General features: G+C 37.5%; 1 protein-coding gene across 2 annotated transcripts in view; it reads right to left on the bottom strand.

The window, feature by feature from the left end:
• The window catches only part of OSBPL6 (oxysterol binding protein like 6), an 89,689-nt gene that overhangs the window by 29,597 nt on the left and 39,817 nt on the right, over positions 1–20,275 (bottom strand). For both annotated transcript variants that reach the window (XM_066189856.1, XM_066189854.1), the window contains exons 2-4: positions 17,001–17,244; positions 5,563–5,658; positions 2,589–2,711 (exon numbers count right to left, since the gene is read on the bottom strand). In XM_066189856.1, coding sequence (XP_066045953.1) covers positions 2,589–2,711; positions 5,563–5,658; positions 17,001–17,099 — 318 coding nt within the window. In that variant the 5' untranslated portion in view covers positions 17,100–17,244. The remainder of the gene's footprint in view (positions 1–2,588; positions 2,712–5,562; positions 5,659–17,000; positions 17,245–20,275) is intronic.

Genomic DNA, 20,275 nt, shown 5'->3' on the forward strand with positions numbered 1-20,275 from the left:
ACCAGCCTAATCTGGTGATGCCTGTGCTATTGCTACTCCTTTATTTCCTGAGCAGTTCCAACTTAGAGCAGAATCCCCTACTCACATTGCATTTATCCCTCAATTAAAGCTGCCCTAGCCTGTCTGCACCAGATCACTCAAGCTGCTTTGCAGTCAAGTCAATGCAGACTTTGGCACACAGCATAAAGATAAAGCCTAGCAGGAAACAACTTGAAATTATATTTGCTAAATTGTGTTTATCATCACTAACTTTAAAAACATGCAAAGCAATAGCAAATAATTCCTATTTTTAGGGTATAACCTAAAGCATTAATCTATGTTAAGAACCCAGCACACAGCAAAATACTCCACTTGATTCTCAAACCTGTTGTGACATGGGAAGGAAGGACAATGGTTTCCTTAGGTAAACCTGCTAAATTAACACCACGAGCAGGGTCAGTAGTTAGACAGCAGAATATCCCCATGAAAGATCTAGAAATTGTGTCAGTCACACAACAGATGGTACCAATATCTCACACAGGGTAGGAAAACAGTCCTTTTCCCTACCCCAGCTGAAACCAGCACACCTGGAGATATAACTTCTTGAATACGATGTCAAAACAACAGGAACATTTTGGGAGTTTATTTTACATAGGTATGGTCACTAACAAACTTCATAAGAACATGATATTCATGTCATATTGCTCTGTCTCTTTAAGCTGCATACACAACAGAAAATTATCTCTCATCATCATTTCATTCCAAAGCACACTGCACTTCAGAGAATAATAAGTTCACCAAGTTGCATACATTATACCTGGTATACTACTAAAGAATATTCAGGACTGTCAAAATATGACATGCAATGTTCAATAGACAAAAGATGCTATATATGGCTTTGCTAGCAGAACATTAACACAGCACATGCTGCAATGACTGTCTCTGAAGTTCCTCACTGGACTCTCAGCACAAAGATTGTTAGTATTGTTATGGAAACTCCAAGATATCCAGGCCAATATTGAAAAAAAAAAAAAAAAACTTATTAACAAACCCAAAGTTTCAAAACCCAAGTTCAGCATAGTTCCCAAGGTGAAATGTAAGGCAGAGTAGAGAGGGATGCTAAAATGTGAACTTCCTAATCACATTAAAAATTATCTACACAGGTAATTTCTCTAAATTCATCCAGATCATCAGTAGTGATTGCCTTTACAAAACTGTGAAAGTTGCTCTCCTCTTGCTCTCCTATAAATGCTCTCCTATAAATTAGTTCCTTACCAAAACAGATACTTGGCTCAATAGCAATACATTAATATGATGTATTTTAAAAGTGTGTGTGAGCAGTTGTCTATTCCATAAATTCTTATATAACTCATCAATTGATTTTTTTGAAGGGTCAGACTGATTTGTTGGGGGTTGGGGATTGGTGTGCTTTTTCATGTTTCAGCTATGTCAGTTTGAAATCCATTAATCTGTCTAGACTAAATTCAGTTAGCGCCTCAGTATCTGGCTGATGAAACTATGAACTTTAGTTAAGTAAAACAAAGCCAAAACATTTAACATAGATGAGCATGCAGAAAAAAGGGTGGTAGGCTTATGTATAACTTAGTACAACATCCAGAAGGAAGAGAGAAATTAGGGAAAAAGCTGTAATTTGTAGCAGTATGGACTGCATTTGGACTCAGACCTAAGAAAGTCCTACAGTGTTCAGCAAGAAAAAGAACAATGTTAGTGCTTTCCCAGAAAAAAACACCATGTATAGCAAATGATTTCACTATCTTTTGTTGTAAAATGCATTTTGTCTCAGAAAATTAATCGACTATACCTATTCTACTATACTTTTGTACCCTCAGGTACAAAAATATGAGTGAGCATCAATACCCACATCATGTTGCTAAAACAGGGGATGGGAAATGCAATTATTGTGGTATGAAATAGAGTTTATGAACACCAGGTGTAAAACTAACAAAAGGAAGAATCGTGCATGGAGATATCTGTCCAAGTTAGCTAAACAGAATCAGGAGATCTGGGGCTGAGTTTTGGGGTGTTTGAGGGCTTTCTAAATAGACGTACCTTACAGCAAGAATACGTAGTCCCACCACCCGCCCACAATGAAGAATCCAATCAGGAGGACAAACATAATTCAAGGACAAAGCTGAACAAATCTGATCAGTCAGCACACCTGGAGGGGAATGCTCTCCTGTATGAACACCTTGGATCCATGGAAAAGTCCCTCAGCTCTCCTCTGCTGTGTAACTTCAATGTAAACTCAATGCAACCTTAGAGTACACAGCTACACTTTGTTATAATATACTGGAAAGAGCATGTTATAATATACTGGAAAGAACAAAAGATTAAACCCCTTAAAACACAAGGCATTTGCAGCGTTATTTACAAATTCTGTCTGGATTTAGAATACAACCTTAGGCAGCAGGGACTGTGATTTGAGAGCCATGAACTGTGTCTGCAAATTAATTCTGTGCACAGGTGGAAAAAAAAGTCATACACCAAAATCATGGGTATTTATTTGACATCCTAATTTCATCTAGACAAAAAAGTCCCAACTCATAAAACAAGGTAATAACATTCTGACTGGTTTATGAGACATTTACCTTGTGCCAACCTTTTAACGGCCATTTTCTCTTTTTCAGCATGAAACCTTCATGTTTGTCTGGCTTCTGGACATTGGTCTGGCCTATTTTCAGACCCTCTATGATTTCCCAACTGTCAGGTTCCTGGTAAAAAGCATGAAAACACATTGATTTATTAATTTTGCACACACATGGTGAAATACTGCACTTAAGAGTGGCACAAATTCTTCAATGCTAGACAAAGAGGAGCCAGGCTTTTAGACCAACTGACACCAACCTATTTAAGTACCAAACTACATGGTCACTATATTATGTCTAGCTGTATCTCACTTAAAACTACTCAATACAAACATTTTCAGATGTCTAACCTGGACAAGGTGCATAGTAAGAGTGCCCTTTGTGATATTTCTTAATCATAAAGAAATTTAAATTTTCTGATCTTTAAAGTGCAAACTACATTGGATCTGGATGCTCCAGTTTTCCCCAGATAAACTAGCAGAAGACATTGCTTTATTGTTGATTTTGAGTGTAGCTAGTGATAATCTTCAAAGGCATTTTATGACAGAGTTTCACTTGCTAATTGAGCCTTCAGAAATCTGCAAAAGGATTTTCTTTTTATTTTCCTGCATTCATTTTCACTGTATTATGAGAAATTTATAGGAAAGCTAACTAATTTTCTCTCTAGAGAAAAACACAGGAATACTATCATTTAAGATACAACCAGTTGTATGCCTCTCATGGAGCGAATTAAAGCATATTTCTGGCACATACCACTTCTTTTGCATGGTGACTGGTGCAGCTCAAGCCAGACTTCCAATGTAACACAGTGAACAGGTAAAGAACAATATTTTTTAAGAGAAAACGCGTATTAGAGTGTATTTCTATCCTCTTGCTATTCTGCACCAGTTCAAAAATCTCTTACTGCCAGCTTCCCCAGACTATGTTTTACAAATTATACCTTACAAAGCTGTAAACTTGCATTTTCTCAGCTAATCTGTCAAAACTCCTAGCAATGTTATGAAAAGTTAACAAGAGAGGTAGGAGGTCATATAGCATCAAACATTTAAAGGGAAAAAAAAAATTGTCTCCTTGTTTCCAACAAAACTGTTCAGAGCCAAACGCTGTCAGTCTTTCATAACACTTGCAAATAAATTATACAGCCCTGATAACATCAACATTACTATTAAGAAAATATAGTTGCAAAAGTAATGGCAAATTTCAAACTTAAAGTTTCCAATAAGGTCTTAGTATTTTGAGAAGGGTGAAAAGCTCGATCCCAAATAATAAATACTGCAGTAAATTCTAATAGAAATCTTTATTCAGCTTAGTTTCCCCTGAATAACCATAAAATAACTATCCCATTGTCTGTTAACCCCCTACTCAAAATGCACTTTTTTTCACTTCGCCATGTTTTGCTTCAATGTTCTATTCCCATTCTATAGAGGGGAGCACGTATGTATTATTTTTTTTCCCGACAAGGAAGTACCTGGCACTTGAGGGGGTCAAATTAAACTCTAAGTAAGTCCCCCGGGATGAGCAGAGAGTCTGAATCTCTGCCAACTGATTCCTCACCATATTGATTTCTCCTTTAGATGATCAGCTGCAGACACAAGTCTTTTATCTACTAGATAACATCAGTATTGATTAATTATCAACTAGGAATCACACAATCTCATATGGCTATTCATTTAAACAAAAGGCCAGATACAGAGGGACAAAATGAGCAATTATTCAGTGCAGTGTGGATACTTGTCTCCTGCTGCATCAGTGCGACAAGCTGTTCCTAAAATCCTCCTAACAATCCTGACTGTGCCTCATCCCACAGTTTTGGTGTGTTGAGATATGGGCAGTACAAGAGCCATTATGGCGGAGAGACAAAGAAGGGGAAAAACAGAGTGAAAGTGATACACCTAAGAGTCCTCATCCAAGGCCAATTCTCAAGTACAACAGCAGTACTTCAGGACTTCAGTGTTTCCTCAGGGATTACATGAGAAGCAGCCCTGTGCAAAGCAGCATGACTGGGAGAACATAACCACAGCTTTCAGTCCCTGGCTCTTGCACATGCCCCTTGTATGGGGATTAAGGGAGCCACTACCAACGGCTTTCTCAGCTTTTGACTGCAAAATATTTATTTTCCAAATAAAAAAAAAGATTTTTATTTGGAAAATAAATAAACCATTTAATTTTCCCTGGATGAACATTTCATTTCAAAAATCATTTTACTGGGTCTTTTTCAGAACTTACAGATATTTAATTTCAGATTTTTCCTTTCCACTAAATATTCCATCCCAGCACCCTTACCTTTGCAGTAACAATCTCACTTTTGCATATGAAGTACCTTAAAACTAAGCTTTCCTTATGTGGAATTAGGTTTGTTTGGAATCACTTATTCCAAAACTGAGCAATTTACCCAGAAAAAAGCTGACTTCAAAACACCACACACAAGGCTTCACCTTTTATGAGGGTGATCTCACCTCTCGCATCCTTTTCTCTGCCTCAGGAAAGAAAGTTTCAGCAAGAGCTTTTAAATTTCAAACTACACACAAGGGATGTTATTAGGACATTTTTTTAACTAATATTTATTGGCAGCAATTCTAGATTTGGCTATGATTTGCTCTACCTTAATTAGAGGATTGAACTGGAAAATTTCTCAAAGTCATAGGATCGTATAATGTCCTGAGTTGGAGGGGGTCCCACAAGGATCATCAAAATCCCTTCTAGCCCCATATTCTGAGAAAGTAAAATTTGTTCATGGGGCTATCCATGTGAAAAAAAAACAAACCCCAAACCAATCCTTAGTTTTGTTAATATAACATCTACTAAAGATTACTGGCTCTTCTTACACCTCAGTTATAGAACAATAAGCTCCAGGCTGACTCACAATATGCTCAATGGTAGAATCATCCAAAACACTGTCCTTGAAGTGTCAGTCAAACTACTTTGTAGCTCTAGAGGGAAACTCACTGCCCAAACTTCATCCCAGGCTTTTGCTTACCTTGGATATTGAGAGATGATCACTGTCAAGGAACTGCTTGCTTAAAGAAGGATCTGTGCTTCCTGAAGAAGCCTTTCGCTCCAAAATATGAACACTCTAAAAAAATAATTAAAGACAACATCATGGCTCAAAACATACAAAATACCACCCATCCATGACTTAAATGCTCAAATGGTTTGCCTTCAGAGGTAATATACTTCTCTTTATTACTGGGTTTTTAATTAATTACTCTGTTTAACCTAGAAATGATGGTAAACTAAAAAAAAAAAAAAAGCCAAGAAAGACAAGTAATGCAGTTCTTGAGTCTACAGAGATTCAAAGTGCTCCTAACCAGACCTATCATGTTTTCTGTTAATATACAAGACACTGAGTTCACATATTGTGCAGTCAGCAATGCCCTACATTCACTTCACATAAGATATTACTGCCTCTAAAATATTCAATATCACACCTTAACATTTTGTTATTGGCTTCTCAGCTGAGACAAAGTAACTCACTACAGGAATGCTTTTAAATAGATTACAGGTATTAAGAAGATCAGTTACTGTGTCTCAGCTGATGGGCTTGCTGGGGAACATTCATGGGACACTGTGATCTTAAACCATTGCAGATGTTTTTACATGACAGTACTGTAAAATTTTATATCTTCAAAACATTGTAATAAAAATGAAATACACAACGTCACAACTAGTCCTGAAATAACTGCTATTCTTAAAAGACATCTAAACATGTCTTTCCATTTTCCAGAAATGAAATTCTGGAAATTTCCTATTTTATAAAAGAAAAAGCAATTTTGATACAAGAGAAGCTGACCACAATCTTCATGCATGGATCTGCATTTCATTCTCTGGTGAAATTTTTCTACATCTCATACTACTATTTGCTAAGACTACTATCACAACATGTCATTAGTATCTCTTTGGCATAAAATAAAACTACTTCATTTCCAGGACATAAGCACAATTAGAAACTTGCAATTGCAATTACCCTTTGAAAAGCATATGTTTTTCTCAACTGAAAATGCCGATTAAGTTTTGTTCACAATTAAGCATCTTTACATTGACTGAAGAAGAGATTACCCAGGTACCAGCAGCAGCAGAAAAAATCAGGGAATATAAAAGCACATACAAACGGCAAATAAATTGTTTGTACAAATGGTAAATATTATTGTTTATACAAATGATTAAGTACATAAGGACCATAACCAAACGTAATGCAAATAAACACAGCTATTCATTTAAATACATCTGTATAAGACCACATCTTGCTGCAGAGCAATACACAGACCTTCACTGTTCTCTTTCAAGTTGCAGCTGTGAATGAGAATAGGAAAACATGGGGAGTGTCTCTGTTTTCAGTGGAGATTAATAAACATCCCTGCCACCGTGCAACAACAATCAGCATTTATGTTCAGTTCCTTGTAATTAAATTTTACAGTAAAGAATGTGGAAAAGCAATATTATGTTACTCCAGGGCCAACCAGCAAAAAGCTTTGTCATTTATGCTTTAAAAACTTCTGCTTCTGTATCAAAGGAAGTTCAACCTACTTATTTAATCCAGTATTTTACCAGTCAGATGACGAAAAAAAAATGTGTATATATGTAGCACAAGTGTCTGTGCTACATATAAAATAAAACAAACTAGTTTGAGCTGAGAACCACGAAATTTCTAATAATGATAAGCTTTCTCACCAAATAAAGGAAATGCTACTTATGTACACAGTATGACATTTTAACAATATACAGAAGAACCTAAATTCGTTCCTCCAAGGATGATTAAAATGTCTCTTGATTAGCATAATCAGGATGATTCCCAACTTTCTTGCCAGTTTTGTCTGGCAGGCATGAATCCATCCTGAGATGGAGTAATGCTCAACACAGATGTTCTGAAGGTCTCATACGTAGCAGCTGGTGCAGTTTGTTGTTACATAACTGCAATTTCATTTTTGTACAATATTTAGAGAGGAGTAGCCCAACAGCCCTTAGCTTGCCAGTTTCCAGTGACATTTTCAATTACATGATTTTAAGTCAAGAAGGTTTTATGCCTTTTTTTTTTTAATTAGCCTTCAGTCATTACAGTTCCACTTCAGTTGAGAAACACATTATTAGCCAGCAGCATTTTAATGAATGCTGACTTATTCAACAATCTGTTTGAAATTTAGAAAATGAACATCTTTTAAATAAAATTGCCTTCTTTACTTTCCTTACTTCCAGGACTGTTGGCTTGTTGTCTATATATGTTTGCTTTTCAATTCTCTTTAATCATGACCACAATTACACTGTCATAAGATAATTTCTTTAGGTTTGTGACATGTCTCTAGCATATTAAGAGACCTTACTTGGTGCAAAATGTTTTCCATTAACACGTTATTTCTCTGCAAAATTACAGCTAAAAATCACACAATTGCTTGACATATTGAAAAACAGCTAATTTTACAGTGTGAGAGTTTAGTTACTTAGAAACAAAGAAATAAAAATCATTCAAATCTTTATGTTATTGTCAAGGGATTTTTTTGTATTTTAACAAGAAAAACAGAGCTGGCAAAGGAAGCAGTAAAAAAAAAAAAAGCTGATGAGAAGGAAGAAAGAGGCAGATCAATACAGCTTTTGGGGTTTATCTATAATCAAACCAAAAAATGAAAAATAATCCATTAAACTAGGGATATCAATCAACCTGATACTCTCATTCCTCACATCCCAAAAATACAGACAGACAAAATCAGCATCTGCATTGCTGCATTCCAGACTCCCCTCGTGTTTCAGGATTACCTATGCACTATAGCTGGTTTCTCTAGGAGGAAAATGCAAGCACTAGCAAATTCCATGTGCTCTTGAAAACTAATTCAACAGAATTACTAGCTTAACTCAAATTCCATTGCAAAATCTTCATCCTAACTATAATCTTTCCTTCATCTTTATGATTATCCACAACATACATTACATATGTGGCACATATTTGCCTCAAAATACCCCTTAGCAAGTCAACATATGAGGAGCACAAACACTTGTTCCACCCTGCTTTTTTTTTCCATTTTCACCCAAAGACATGAAGGAGAAGGAAATTGGTGGAGGAAATAAAATAGCACTATGATGTTCCATCATTTTCTCATCTTCTTTGGGAGGCAAGAATGGAAAACATGTTTTACAGTATCCTTCCCTGTAGCTTGCCAAGTTCTTTTCTCACTTTGGAGTTCAATGACTCATAGAGCTTGTTGTCCTGGTCTTGGCTGGGACAGAGATCATTTTTTTCCAAGTAGCTGGTACAGTGCTGTGGTTTGGATTTAGTATGAGAACAATGTTCAAGGTACAGTGATGTTTTGGCTGTTGCTGAGAAGTTCTTACCCTAAATCAAGGACTTTTCAGTTTCCCATACTCTGCCAGTGAGGAGGTGCACAAGGAGCTGGCAGGGGCATGGCCCGGACAGGTGACCTGGACTGGTCCAAGGGATATTCCATGACAAAGAACGTCAAGGACAGTGCATAAACTGGGGGAATTGGATGTGAGAGGCCAGTCACTGCTGGGGGCTGGGCTGGGCCTTGGCCCGCAGGTGGTGAGCCATTGTACTGGGCATCACATGCCCTTCATGGGTTTCATTCCTTTCTCTCTTGTCCTTTCTTTCCATTACAGTCATTATTGTATTTTACTTCAATTATTTAACTGTTCTTATCTCAACTCTCAAGTTTTACCTTTTTTTTCCTCTGATTCTCCTCCCCATTCCAATGCCAGGGTAGGTCTCCATCAGACCAGAGGATGAGGACCCTAGCTTTTATTTACTGATTCTGACTTCCCATTAAAACAAAAGACATTCAACTGTTTTCCCAGGAAAGGCAAGGAAACAAAAGATATTTTGAGCAAGTAGAGACAGAATATCCAGTGAAAGACAAGTCTGACACTCATGCCTCTCTGAAACATGTAAATTGTATGGTAGACACAGATTTAACTGCGTACATGCCAATTTTTACCACTTTCTCAACCAGCAGTGATAAGTTAAACTGCAATATTATTTGCAAAGGTTGTATTATTTTCAAGGTCATAACCTTGAAACCTGCTTTTTTCTTAGGCTGATACTCAGCCACCTCCAGCTTTCCTCTTGTTAATGTTGGAAGAAAGATAGATTCTCGAACATAATTGTGAGAGAAGAGTGAGTGCAAAGCAAAACAACCATATCTCATCAATGCATCCCTTCTATCTTCTAGCGCATTTTTAAAATTTTTATAAAGCCGTCATGGTCCTAATCTTATCCTCAGTCTTTTGTATTGGCAGTGCTCCATAGGTGTTTTCAGCAATCTCAGCTATCAACTAAATGTCAAAGGAACACAGTAATGCTTGGTGAATAGCAAACACAGTTACTGTATTTTTTCTTCTTCTAACACATGTTCATCTTGTACAGAAGTGTACTTAAGAGCAATATTTTCTCTTTGTAACCTTCTCACTGAAAGACAAGTATATTTAAGGTGCAGTTTTGTAGCATATGACTAATATCCAGGTATGTATGCCTATTTCTTTCCTGGGATATGCAAAGTAAACCCTTCTTGTGTAACAGAAATGTCAAGGATTTGTTAGCTCAGGAGCTCTCTGCCAGCCGTTTCCAGAACTTCAGCTTTGCATTGTACTTCATGTCAGTGCTTTTAGGCCCTGGCAGCAAGGAAGCCTTTGCTTTTCAAGGTACTTTTGACAAATTCTGAAGACAAATAAGCTCTTGCTCTCATGAAGAGCTTCTTGGAGAGAATCATTAGCACAACTGCATAAAGCAGACAGAGCTGTCTATCATTGTAACAGCAACCTTCCTTTTGCCAGAATGATGGCTTGGAACAACTACCAAGTCACAGCCTGGGTGTTAATGACAATCTTCTTCCTTTGCACTTACCTTAAGATAGCACAAACAGATAAATTTACAGTATCTGACAGAGAGAATTCAAAGTTAAGCTACTGATAAAAAGTAGCTTTTTTATGACTACTGAATAATCACAATTAAAAGGCTTGATATTTTGTTAAATAGTCTCAGGCCAGCAGTTCATTTAAATGACGCTGAAATAGTTTAAAAGAAAAAAGGGAGGAAAATAAAATTACATGCACAAACGAAAATCATTCCTTGATGTGTTAATTTTTTATGTATGAAAATATTCTTGACACGAAAGGGAGTCAATGTTTACACAAATATTAAATGAAAACGCTGGACCTCTCTTTAAAAAGTGCATAGGTTTCGAAGAAGAAAGACCTTTCTTCCTGTGGCTTTCATTCACTTCTTTCTGTAATCAACCTACTTAGCCTTTCTCAATATCCTTTAAACTTGAATATACACAGTACAAAAATATAGGAGATCAGAAAAAGAGAGTTTGAAAAAAATTTTATCTGATTTTTGTTTTACATGAATTATTATTCTACTAGGGAAAAAAAGTTTTTACATAATCACTATTTCAATTCCAGGGTAAAACGTTTAATAAAAACAGGAAAAGAGACGTGTCAGAACAGCAAATAGCATTACTAAGGCACACAGTTATTCTGTCTAATACATTTTTATAATTTGCATGTGGATAATCTCAATCACACATGAGCGTCTGGAAAACAGAAGCCTCCATATCATACCTGCCATCACCCTCCCTCTTCACTTTTGTGCCTTTCCTCTCCACTGAGGAAATGAAAGCACAATCATGCTTCTCTTTCTTCTCCCCCATTTGTTTCCCAGAAATCCTCAATGGCACTTCAGAAGAGTTGCACTTTTTCCTTCCAAATTTGTGTGTGTTGCACTTTGAGTTTTTGTATTCTCAAGGAAAGAGAGACATGCTTATGTAGGACATGTATGCATGAGGGGAAAAAAAAGAGACGAGGAATACAAAAGTGACCATGTTCTGAAAACGCCACCTTAAATTATCTGTCATAATTTGCATGGGTAATTAAGCTTTTATGAGAGCAATTTCCCTGGTTTTGTAATAGAAGATAGCTACAGGCACCATTTCTAATCAAACTGAAATATTTTTAAAAAATAAATCTTTCTTCATAGCCCACATCTGAACTTTGGCATTCTCCATAAAACCTGTAAAGCAATCCAGGAGCTAGGATAACTGAGATAGCAATGTTTATGAAGCTCAGAGAACGTGCACACACAGCCCCCTGGGGCAGCCTGGTATGAATGCTATCACTGTCTCTCACTGACTGCTCCAGACCATTTTATTTCCTCAAAGCTTTAAGGCCAAGTCTTTCTTGGGAAGAGATAGCATCTCCATCTATTAACCTCCACGTCTGTGCTCTGGATCTTGTCTCTAAACCACCATAGCTATTTCCAAGGGCAGGAGCAGTTATGATCCAAGTATCTCCAAATACAGACCGCACAGGCACATCCCCTGCACACGGACAGATGTACTTGTTCTGTTTGCTGTCCATCTCTCAGGTAAATTCTAGGCAGAAGGACAGGCACAACGTGAAGTACATCTGCTGTGTGCCTGCAGGCTAGCTTCACACACACAGCCAGCCTGATGTACCCAGGTGCACTGGGATCCTGGGCACGTACTGCTGCCAGGATATGCCAGCAGCTTTCACACAAGGATCCCCAGCATAGGAGAATGTCTCATACTTTCAATGCACCAAACAGCATCACTACTTGAGGGTCTGCCTCACCCCTGGGATCAATCTGTACCCATTCCCTCTAACTCTCACTTGCAGGGGTTCCTATCACATCCCCTGACACACCTGTCCAGAGAGCTTCACTTATAAGTTAAGGCATCTTCTGATTGTAACTGGAGTAGATGTTCACTCAGCAATCTTATTTAAATGATAGAAATCTTACAGGTCTGAGATTTATGATTGCATTTTTAAAAAGTGCTATGGCAATGTAACATTCACATGCATATTCTACAACTTTAAAAGTTATATTGCTTCAGACATTTCGTAGAAACTGAAGGAAGATCCACTATCTTCCAAACCTGAGGAACATTTTTGCACTCTATGAAAAGCACAAGGAAAAAAAAAATGTTGTAGAGTAGCAGCAAGTAATCAATTTAAAAAATAACTGCATGTTTTTGTTAACAATTTTGCCATTTCATTCTTTAGCTCCCTCAGAGTATTTGCTTGCTCCAGTGAGTTGTTGCTTTTAAAGTACACAACACTTCCTGCTCTAATCCTCCTTCAATAGTTTAATGTGAAGAAAGTTAATTAGGAAAGCAAGCAAAAAAGAATTACATCACTGTAAAAACAGTACTTGGCATTTAGTAGCCTCTTTAGTTTGAAACTCTCAGAGAGATTAATAATTATTACTAAAATAATTCTCACTAACTACTGCAAAGTAAAAAGGCATGTAAAAGTCTGTTCTTTGCTACCGAGCAAAGCCAGGAGTACAGCTGCATGTTCTCAGGTCCATGTACTATGTCTACATCCTTGCCTTTCTGTCCACCCTTGCCTTTCTTCCTTTAGAAGTCACAGAGACAGGAACAAGTGAAATTTACAGGTAACCAACAAGAATATTTTTCTCAGATGTCACATCAGGCTGACAGCAGTGAGCAAGCATGTAGGCTGCTACCCTCTTTCACAATAAAGAAGGTGCATAAATGGGCTCAGACATCTCTTCCACATGGAATACGTTCAGTGATATCACATCACAAGCTTGTATGAGCAGCACTCTTCAAGCATGTACAAAATGGTGACACCCACCTTAGGAAACACAAATTTCAGGAGATTACTTTGACAATCAAAATACAGTGGCTGTAAAAAGCTAAATAGGCATTTTCCAGCGCAGACCTTTAGGCAAGACCATAGCCTTGGAATCATGCTTTCCTTTTAATTTCAGGGCCAGGTAAACATCTTCAGCCCAAATTCCATCCTTTGTGAAACCCTTGTGTACACCCCTTCTTATAGTCAATATTGCTTGTACAGAAGGGAAAAAGAACCCAAAACAAACAACAAGCCATATTAAAACCTGAAAAGCAGATTGCTGTTCTGAAAATCTTTTTTCCCCCTTCCTTCAAAGCCCCCACCTTTCACTCTTTACATACAGCTAAAAAACAACAGTTGTTTGAAATATGAAAGCTCTCCTGGTAGAAAGGTGACCATGCAAGGCTAAATGCAATAGGACTAAAAGCTTGTCTTCTTTTGAGATGGCTGTGTAGGAAAAGAACCAAGGATTTGTTGAAAGAGCAAACTGATATAGAAAAACACAAAAAGAGTGAGAGAACAGCTGATCATCGCTCCCCCATAAAAGACCAAAAAGAAAATTAAGACATTAGAAGAGAAATCTTCACATTTAAAATAGAAAACATTGTTACATCTATTTCCACATCATGTATTAGCTAGCCTTTAGGTGGTGGTCAGAAAAGTCAAAATCTCCCCTTTGTTCACAGTTTCAATAATATTACTCACCTTCTGTATCACTCCCTCAGTTTAGTAGCCTGAGGTCAAGCTCCGATTTGCCAAACTGCACATTATTAACCCCCTGATGTATTTACCTCTTTCTTCTCAGAACAGTATTACTACCCACACATTGCAGAGAATATATAATGTATTACAGTCTGCCTTCTGAGCTGCACACTTGGTCAATAAATAAAATACAGACTATTCATAAAGAACTTACATCCATAAAACTGAACATGCAACATATGATTTTACCTTATTCAGCTGTACTTTTAAGAGTTGTCAGTTTTCCTCCACTTTTCTGTGCAGCAGTATATAGCTAGCCTTTCCAGAGTTTTATAAAGGATGAAACACAAGACTCTACCTTGTCAGTATGGCCCACAAAAACTGCTGCTGCTCCCTTCTGAAGCATTCCTTATCGACGGTAAGACAACAGACTTGCCACCCTGTCCAGCACAGGGGTTAAACAAAACAGGTTGTTTCTGGGCCTTCTACTGTCTAACCATCCAAATTAAACACAGTTTTAATGAAAAGGAATGACAATAATCTGAAATCAGCTTTTTAGTTATTGCTAGCTTCATTAGTTTATTCATTTACCTATTACTTTGTCATGGAGCCTGCAAATTGGCAATGTCAAAGCTTTTGCTGACTTCTAATTCTCTTAGGTGATGTATATTCTACAAATAAAAAAGCTACATTAAAAAGCTAGCATTATGTACAGCACGACATTTTCCACTCTCCCTGAAATGATTTATCATAGTCGTGTTCACACTCATTCAGCCTTCCGCACCATAATTTATTGGGAAACTGTTCCATACTTGCTGGTATGACTTTGACAAGAATTATATGATGAGAAGGTTTCAATCATTAACCATCTAGAAATATCCAGTGTTATCCTTACATATGACAATAAAAGCTACATTGGCACTTCATCCAGTCACATCACTTTCCATATTCATTTATATTACCAATTTGGAAGGGTGTTTTACCACTAGCTCCTCTGAAGAGTCCAAGAAGGCAGCAAGATAGAATTTTAAAGCCTTTTCAAAGTAAAATCCAATAGCCCCTGAACCAAAATCCCCTACTCCCTAGCTATCATTGTGTTTGGGCAAAAGCCTATGAAAACCAAAACATATAAAAATAATACTACAAGCAAGGAAAGAAACTAAAAATACGGTTGTTACAGTGGATGGTGGACTGAAGTGGATGTTTTACTGTGTCTACATGGAGGGAGGAAGTGTGCATGCCTCTTTCCCTGGGTACAGGACCACTGCAGTTCATGCTGCATTGCACACTGCACCTCTGCTTCCTTCTGCAGAAGAAATTGCTCACCCATTCATCCTCCTGCCTTTAACACTGAAAGAACTCAGGCAAAAACACAAATGCCTCGGAGTAGCCCCTCCAGTCCACATTTACATGCCTAAGTACATCATTAAACACCATCACACTTTATAGGATCCTAGGGATGCATCACACCATCAACTGTTAGAGCATTATTTTAAAATCATGTTCCACGTTTCTGTGATCAAATATGGACTTGAAGTTAAACATCCATTTCATTATGATGACAGGTATGCCTTGCTCTGTACCGTTGCTATGGTAACAGATATGGTAGCCATTAGATTTATGGAAAAATGTATTCCCAAGAGGGGTTTTTTGTTGGTTTTTTTGTTGTTGTTGTTTTCTTTTTCCTAGTTGCATGGCTGTGTCAAACTACCTAATTACAAAGAAAACTCAGAGAACATGCTCTTAGCTGAGACCAGCAGCTCCTGCAGGTCTTGCATTTACCTTCTTTGGGCTGAAATGTGGGAGATATAATATACCAATGCTTTAAACAAATGATGTCAAAATTCTTGCTCCACATGGAACTAATGAAAAATTAAAAGGTCATGTCCTAACCAAGACTTAATTACCTAAATACAGCTATCCAAAATCCTGTACCCTGCAAAAAGGAAAATATTTATCACCTGTGAGAAAATACTTTTTGAAATTACTTAAGCAATGGAAATTATTAAAAAATTCCAAAAAAAATTTTCTGCCTGTTATTGAGAATACATCAGAATTCTTCTCCTGATTTAACATTTAAAAAGTACCTTGTAGTAAGACTATTTGCAATCAAAGCTGTAAATTTTACAGTTTTCATTAAAAATTCTTGGGTTTCATAACTTTCTTAAGAGGTAAGGAAAAAAAACTTCCTCAGCAGCAGCTGGAAAAATAGTATCAGAGCTGCCATACAAGTAGCTGGGAAAATATTCCTAAGCCAATGATTTTTATTTGAATTTTTTATAATTATGTGCCTCTTTTTCATGGATCATAGTTTTAAAATATGTTTCTGCTCTAACCAGTTTTTCTGTATCAACCTTTGAATTTGTAAAATATACGTGTAAGAACTCGTCTGAAATCTAGCAGATAGCTCTGCTGTTTTCTGATGTGCTCCCACTGATATTGTGGCCACATTGTACACCCAGCCCTCAAAAAACCCCCGCAGGAAACTTCAAGTTCTTTTGTGGGGAATTAATACAGGGTTCATCTCAAAGAGATCCTAGAAAATTATATCCACAAAAACAACAGTCTCTTAAAAATGGAAGTCTATCACATCTAGATTAGTACTCTGAGGCAGTACCATCAGTGTTAATGTGTAGTGAAACAATATTTAAAATGTTAGGTGTTTCCAGAAAGAATGAAACATATGGTCTTTAAATTGAATTACCACTTTCAAAAATGATAATGCATCTCTGTTATTGGATTTTAAAAAAGAGTTATACACAGATCACACAAAAAATGTAAGTAACTGCAGGATCATGCTGCCAAAGAAATCACTACCCCAAAGACTTCAGAGCATGTTTCCTACTTGTCCATGAGAATATATTATGATCCTTTTCCAGTGCTGTACATAGTGCCCATGTTTCTTTTAAATCTTTTCCAAATCACTTCAGGAAATAGAAAAAGTAAATTCAAAAAATCAATAATTTTTGGCTACAGTGCTGTCATCCAACGGTATAAGCAAAGAAATCTAGAGCTAACAAGAACTAACAGCCACATTACAGGAATAAATGTATCATGCCACCAGATGGTACAAAAAACTAGAGTATTCCTTACCTGCCTCCTGTCTCTCTGAGATGATGATGAGGAGGCACTTCTATGTGATGGAGTGGATGTTTTGTGAGCTGGAGATATACTCTTCTCCTCTGAACTCATCTTTGCAGCAAACTTGTATTAATGATCTTGTGCTCTTATCACTCATGGACAAAAAGGCAGGGGATAGTCTTCTGCATCCTTCTGTTTCACAGTTTATGGATTTTACGGATAGCCAAAGAGGAAGTCAGTCTCAGCTGAACTGCACCTTAATAAAGAAAAATGTGACAGAAAGAGTAAATGAGCATACCCCCGCTCCAGAGTAGCTCTGCAGTAAAGAAATCTGTTGAGTATTCAACACATCTCCCAGTCTTTTACTCCCCTTCCCAACAACTACCCAGCACAAACACAAATGCACTGTTCTGTCTTCTCACAGAAGATGAAAGTGGTATTATTATAAAAAAATTTCTAAGGAAAGGTTTAAGTAATTTACAGCAGCTCTCAGGCAAAGTTTACAAACCCTGGATAAGGGCAAAATATCATCCTGCATAATATCGTAACACTATCACATAATTTCTCAGGACTTCCCTTAGAGCGCAGATACCACTGAACACCCCATTATCATCATTACCTTCCTAACAATTCTGCAGTAAGATTGAGAACCCTACAAGTTGTGTTTTGTTTTTTTTTTAAGCAGGTCTCTCTCTCAAAAGTGGTGCCCTCACCTGCAGTATCAACGGCTTTACTGAGGCAGGGAGTGCGTGGCTGGGGGGACACTTGCCCACTGGCCAGGGCTCACCCACCCCAGTGCAGGGGGCATTCCCTTTACTGTTTACTCAGCCACTGCTAGGTACATCACCCCTTTACAAATACCAGAAAATTTCTCTTGCTTCTCCCCACCCAAACCTTTAATTTCACCCACAAACAGAAAAGCAGATACTCAGAGAAGCACAGAAGATTTTTGTGTCAATAAATAGTCGAACACCACCTGCCAAACCCTATCAAAATGTTCCAAGTAGATCATGACAGTTCAGGAATGGAGTTACCCTTCTCCAGGTTTAACAGATCACCCTGATCTTGCTTCAGCTGACTGATACAGTGTCTGATCTTCCATTAACCTTGGATAAAATTGCTCCTGAATGAGATGTTAGCTTCAGGCAGATGACATATCCTCTCCACTGCCCTCCTAATTTTGAAATAGTGCCCTTCCACATTCACCATGCTGACAGCACAGCAAGGGTCAGCACAGCACAGCTAGCTGCAGATGGGTGTGGAGAAAGGTGCTGCCCTGCACCATGTTAAATCAGATCAGACAAAAATACATTAACTCAGACCTGACTGCACACTCAAGAAATGATGCCATATTAAGGACAGAACTCTGGCTTCTCCAGACACAACAGATATCTATGGAAGAATATCATCCTGAGCCCAAATACTCACACAGAGGCAGCTACATAATTATTTACATTGAACCACCAGCTTCTGAATACTGCACCCTAAGAAGCATTCTCCTGCTGGAGCCAAGATCTGTGATGACTCAAAACAGACACCTTTTCTGCTTGCAGTACTAAGAGAGAGCAGAATGACTTCACTTTAGCAGTTGCCAGTACTTTTGCAAGTATGAATATCATCCGTAACTTATGAATGAACTTCAATCTTCATCAAGGAGTCTCCCATAGAACTACAAATCCACATATTATCCACAGAGTCCACACAGCACCCCAGTGACAGGAGTGGGAGGACATGGCTGTTCCAACAGCACAAGCCACCCACATTCCCTGAACATCTTGGAGAATTCAGCATTCTTTTCAGGATAAGCTCCTGCTAGAAGAAGCCTAAGAAGATGGGTTATGCTGGAGCTGCCAAAGCCAGCTACAACAAGAAAAAAGGTTGCAGGAAGAAAGAAACAAGATGCACAGTACATTTGTTTCAGAACTTCAGAGAGAAAAAATAATGAAGATGAGCCCAAAGAAAGGCTTTTTTTTCTATCCTAGCATACCAGGGGACTGCTAGTCTAGTTTAACAGCATTTTCACATCCTACAAGTGCATCAGGGAAATTTCAGTCAAAGAGGTATACCAAGAGGGATATCTCAAGGTCTATGCAATTTTCATTTAAATAAAAAATGAAATTACAAAAATCAGAACAAAAATAAAATTCTAGTTCACAGAGCTGTGCAGAATACTTGAGTTATTTAATAGAAAATCTGAAGTCACTTTCAGCTATGAAGTCACTGAATTTTATTTTTTTAGCAGAGTAGCCTTCAGGCAAGTGAAAATCAAACCCTTTTTAAAACATCTGATCTTCACTCAGTTGACTCATGTGGAAAAATTTATATTTAGTAATAGCACAGAAGGACAGTGGTCTGGCACTTCAAGTTGCTCTGAAGGCTCTTGGGAAGCACTAGATGCTTTTGTAAGAATCAACCACAATGCTAACAAGCAGCACACAAGAAAAACTGTTCCGTAAATAGCTGCCAAGTCTGGGATTCTGTCAAATACGGACTTTTTCTTTTGAAAGGTATTAAATAAAAGTAATGGCTTACATCTGAGCCAAGCTTCAGGATGGTTCTGTTGTGCTCTCCAAGCACCAAGAGCTGAAGCTAAGCAGCAGCTGTTCAAACCACACTGACTTGTGGCCACAACAAAACAAAAAACACCAAAAAATACTAAACCACCCCCCCCTTCACACTGAAAGAAGCAAACATTTCTTCTTGCCCTATTTCACAGCAAAAATAGCTTCAATACTATATCACTATTACTTACATATAGAAATTTGTGATTAAGAAACAGTGCAGTTCAGGTTAAAAGTTTAAAAAAAAAGACAACTGGAATATTTGAGAAAACATGCCTTGTACCCACAGCAAAAAAAAAAAAAAAAAAAAAAAGTAAATTAGCAAGAGTTAGCATAGAGCTCTTTCGTATTGTGCTTGAACATTGAATTTGAATACTTTCCATATTGCTAAGAGTTTATCTTCCAATTTTGGCTTAAAATTTGAGCAATAGATCTTTTTTAGAGCATGTTAGAAGGAATAAATCTAGAGGAACTGACATAAAGAGACGGCAGTCTCTCTGTAACTATGATTGATGCAAACAATTAGAAATCTAATTTCTGGCCAACAAATTGAATTTACCAAAATGAAAACAATGCTTTTGAAACCTTTTTCACAGGCTTTTTCCATCATTCACTGGAAATTTTTCTATTGATTTCAATGGGAACAGAAGTAAGTCATATACCATGGCAGTGTGTTTCTAGAGAGCAACAGAAAATCTAAAAACACATCCAAAAACTATGATAATA

The sequence above is a fragment of the Chamaea fasciata genome, unplaced genomic scaffold, assembly GCF_029207755.1.
Source record: "Chamaea fasciata isolate MVZ Bird 193981 ecotype frontalis unplaced genomic scaffold, bChaFas1.0.hap1 SCAF_8, whole genome shotgun sequence".
NCBI lineage: Eukaryota > Metazoa > Chordata > Aves > Passeriformes > Sylviidae > Chamaea > Chamaea fasciata.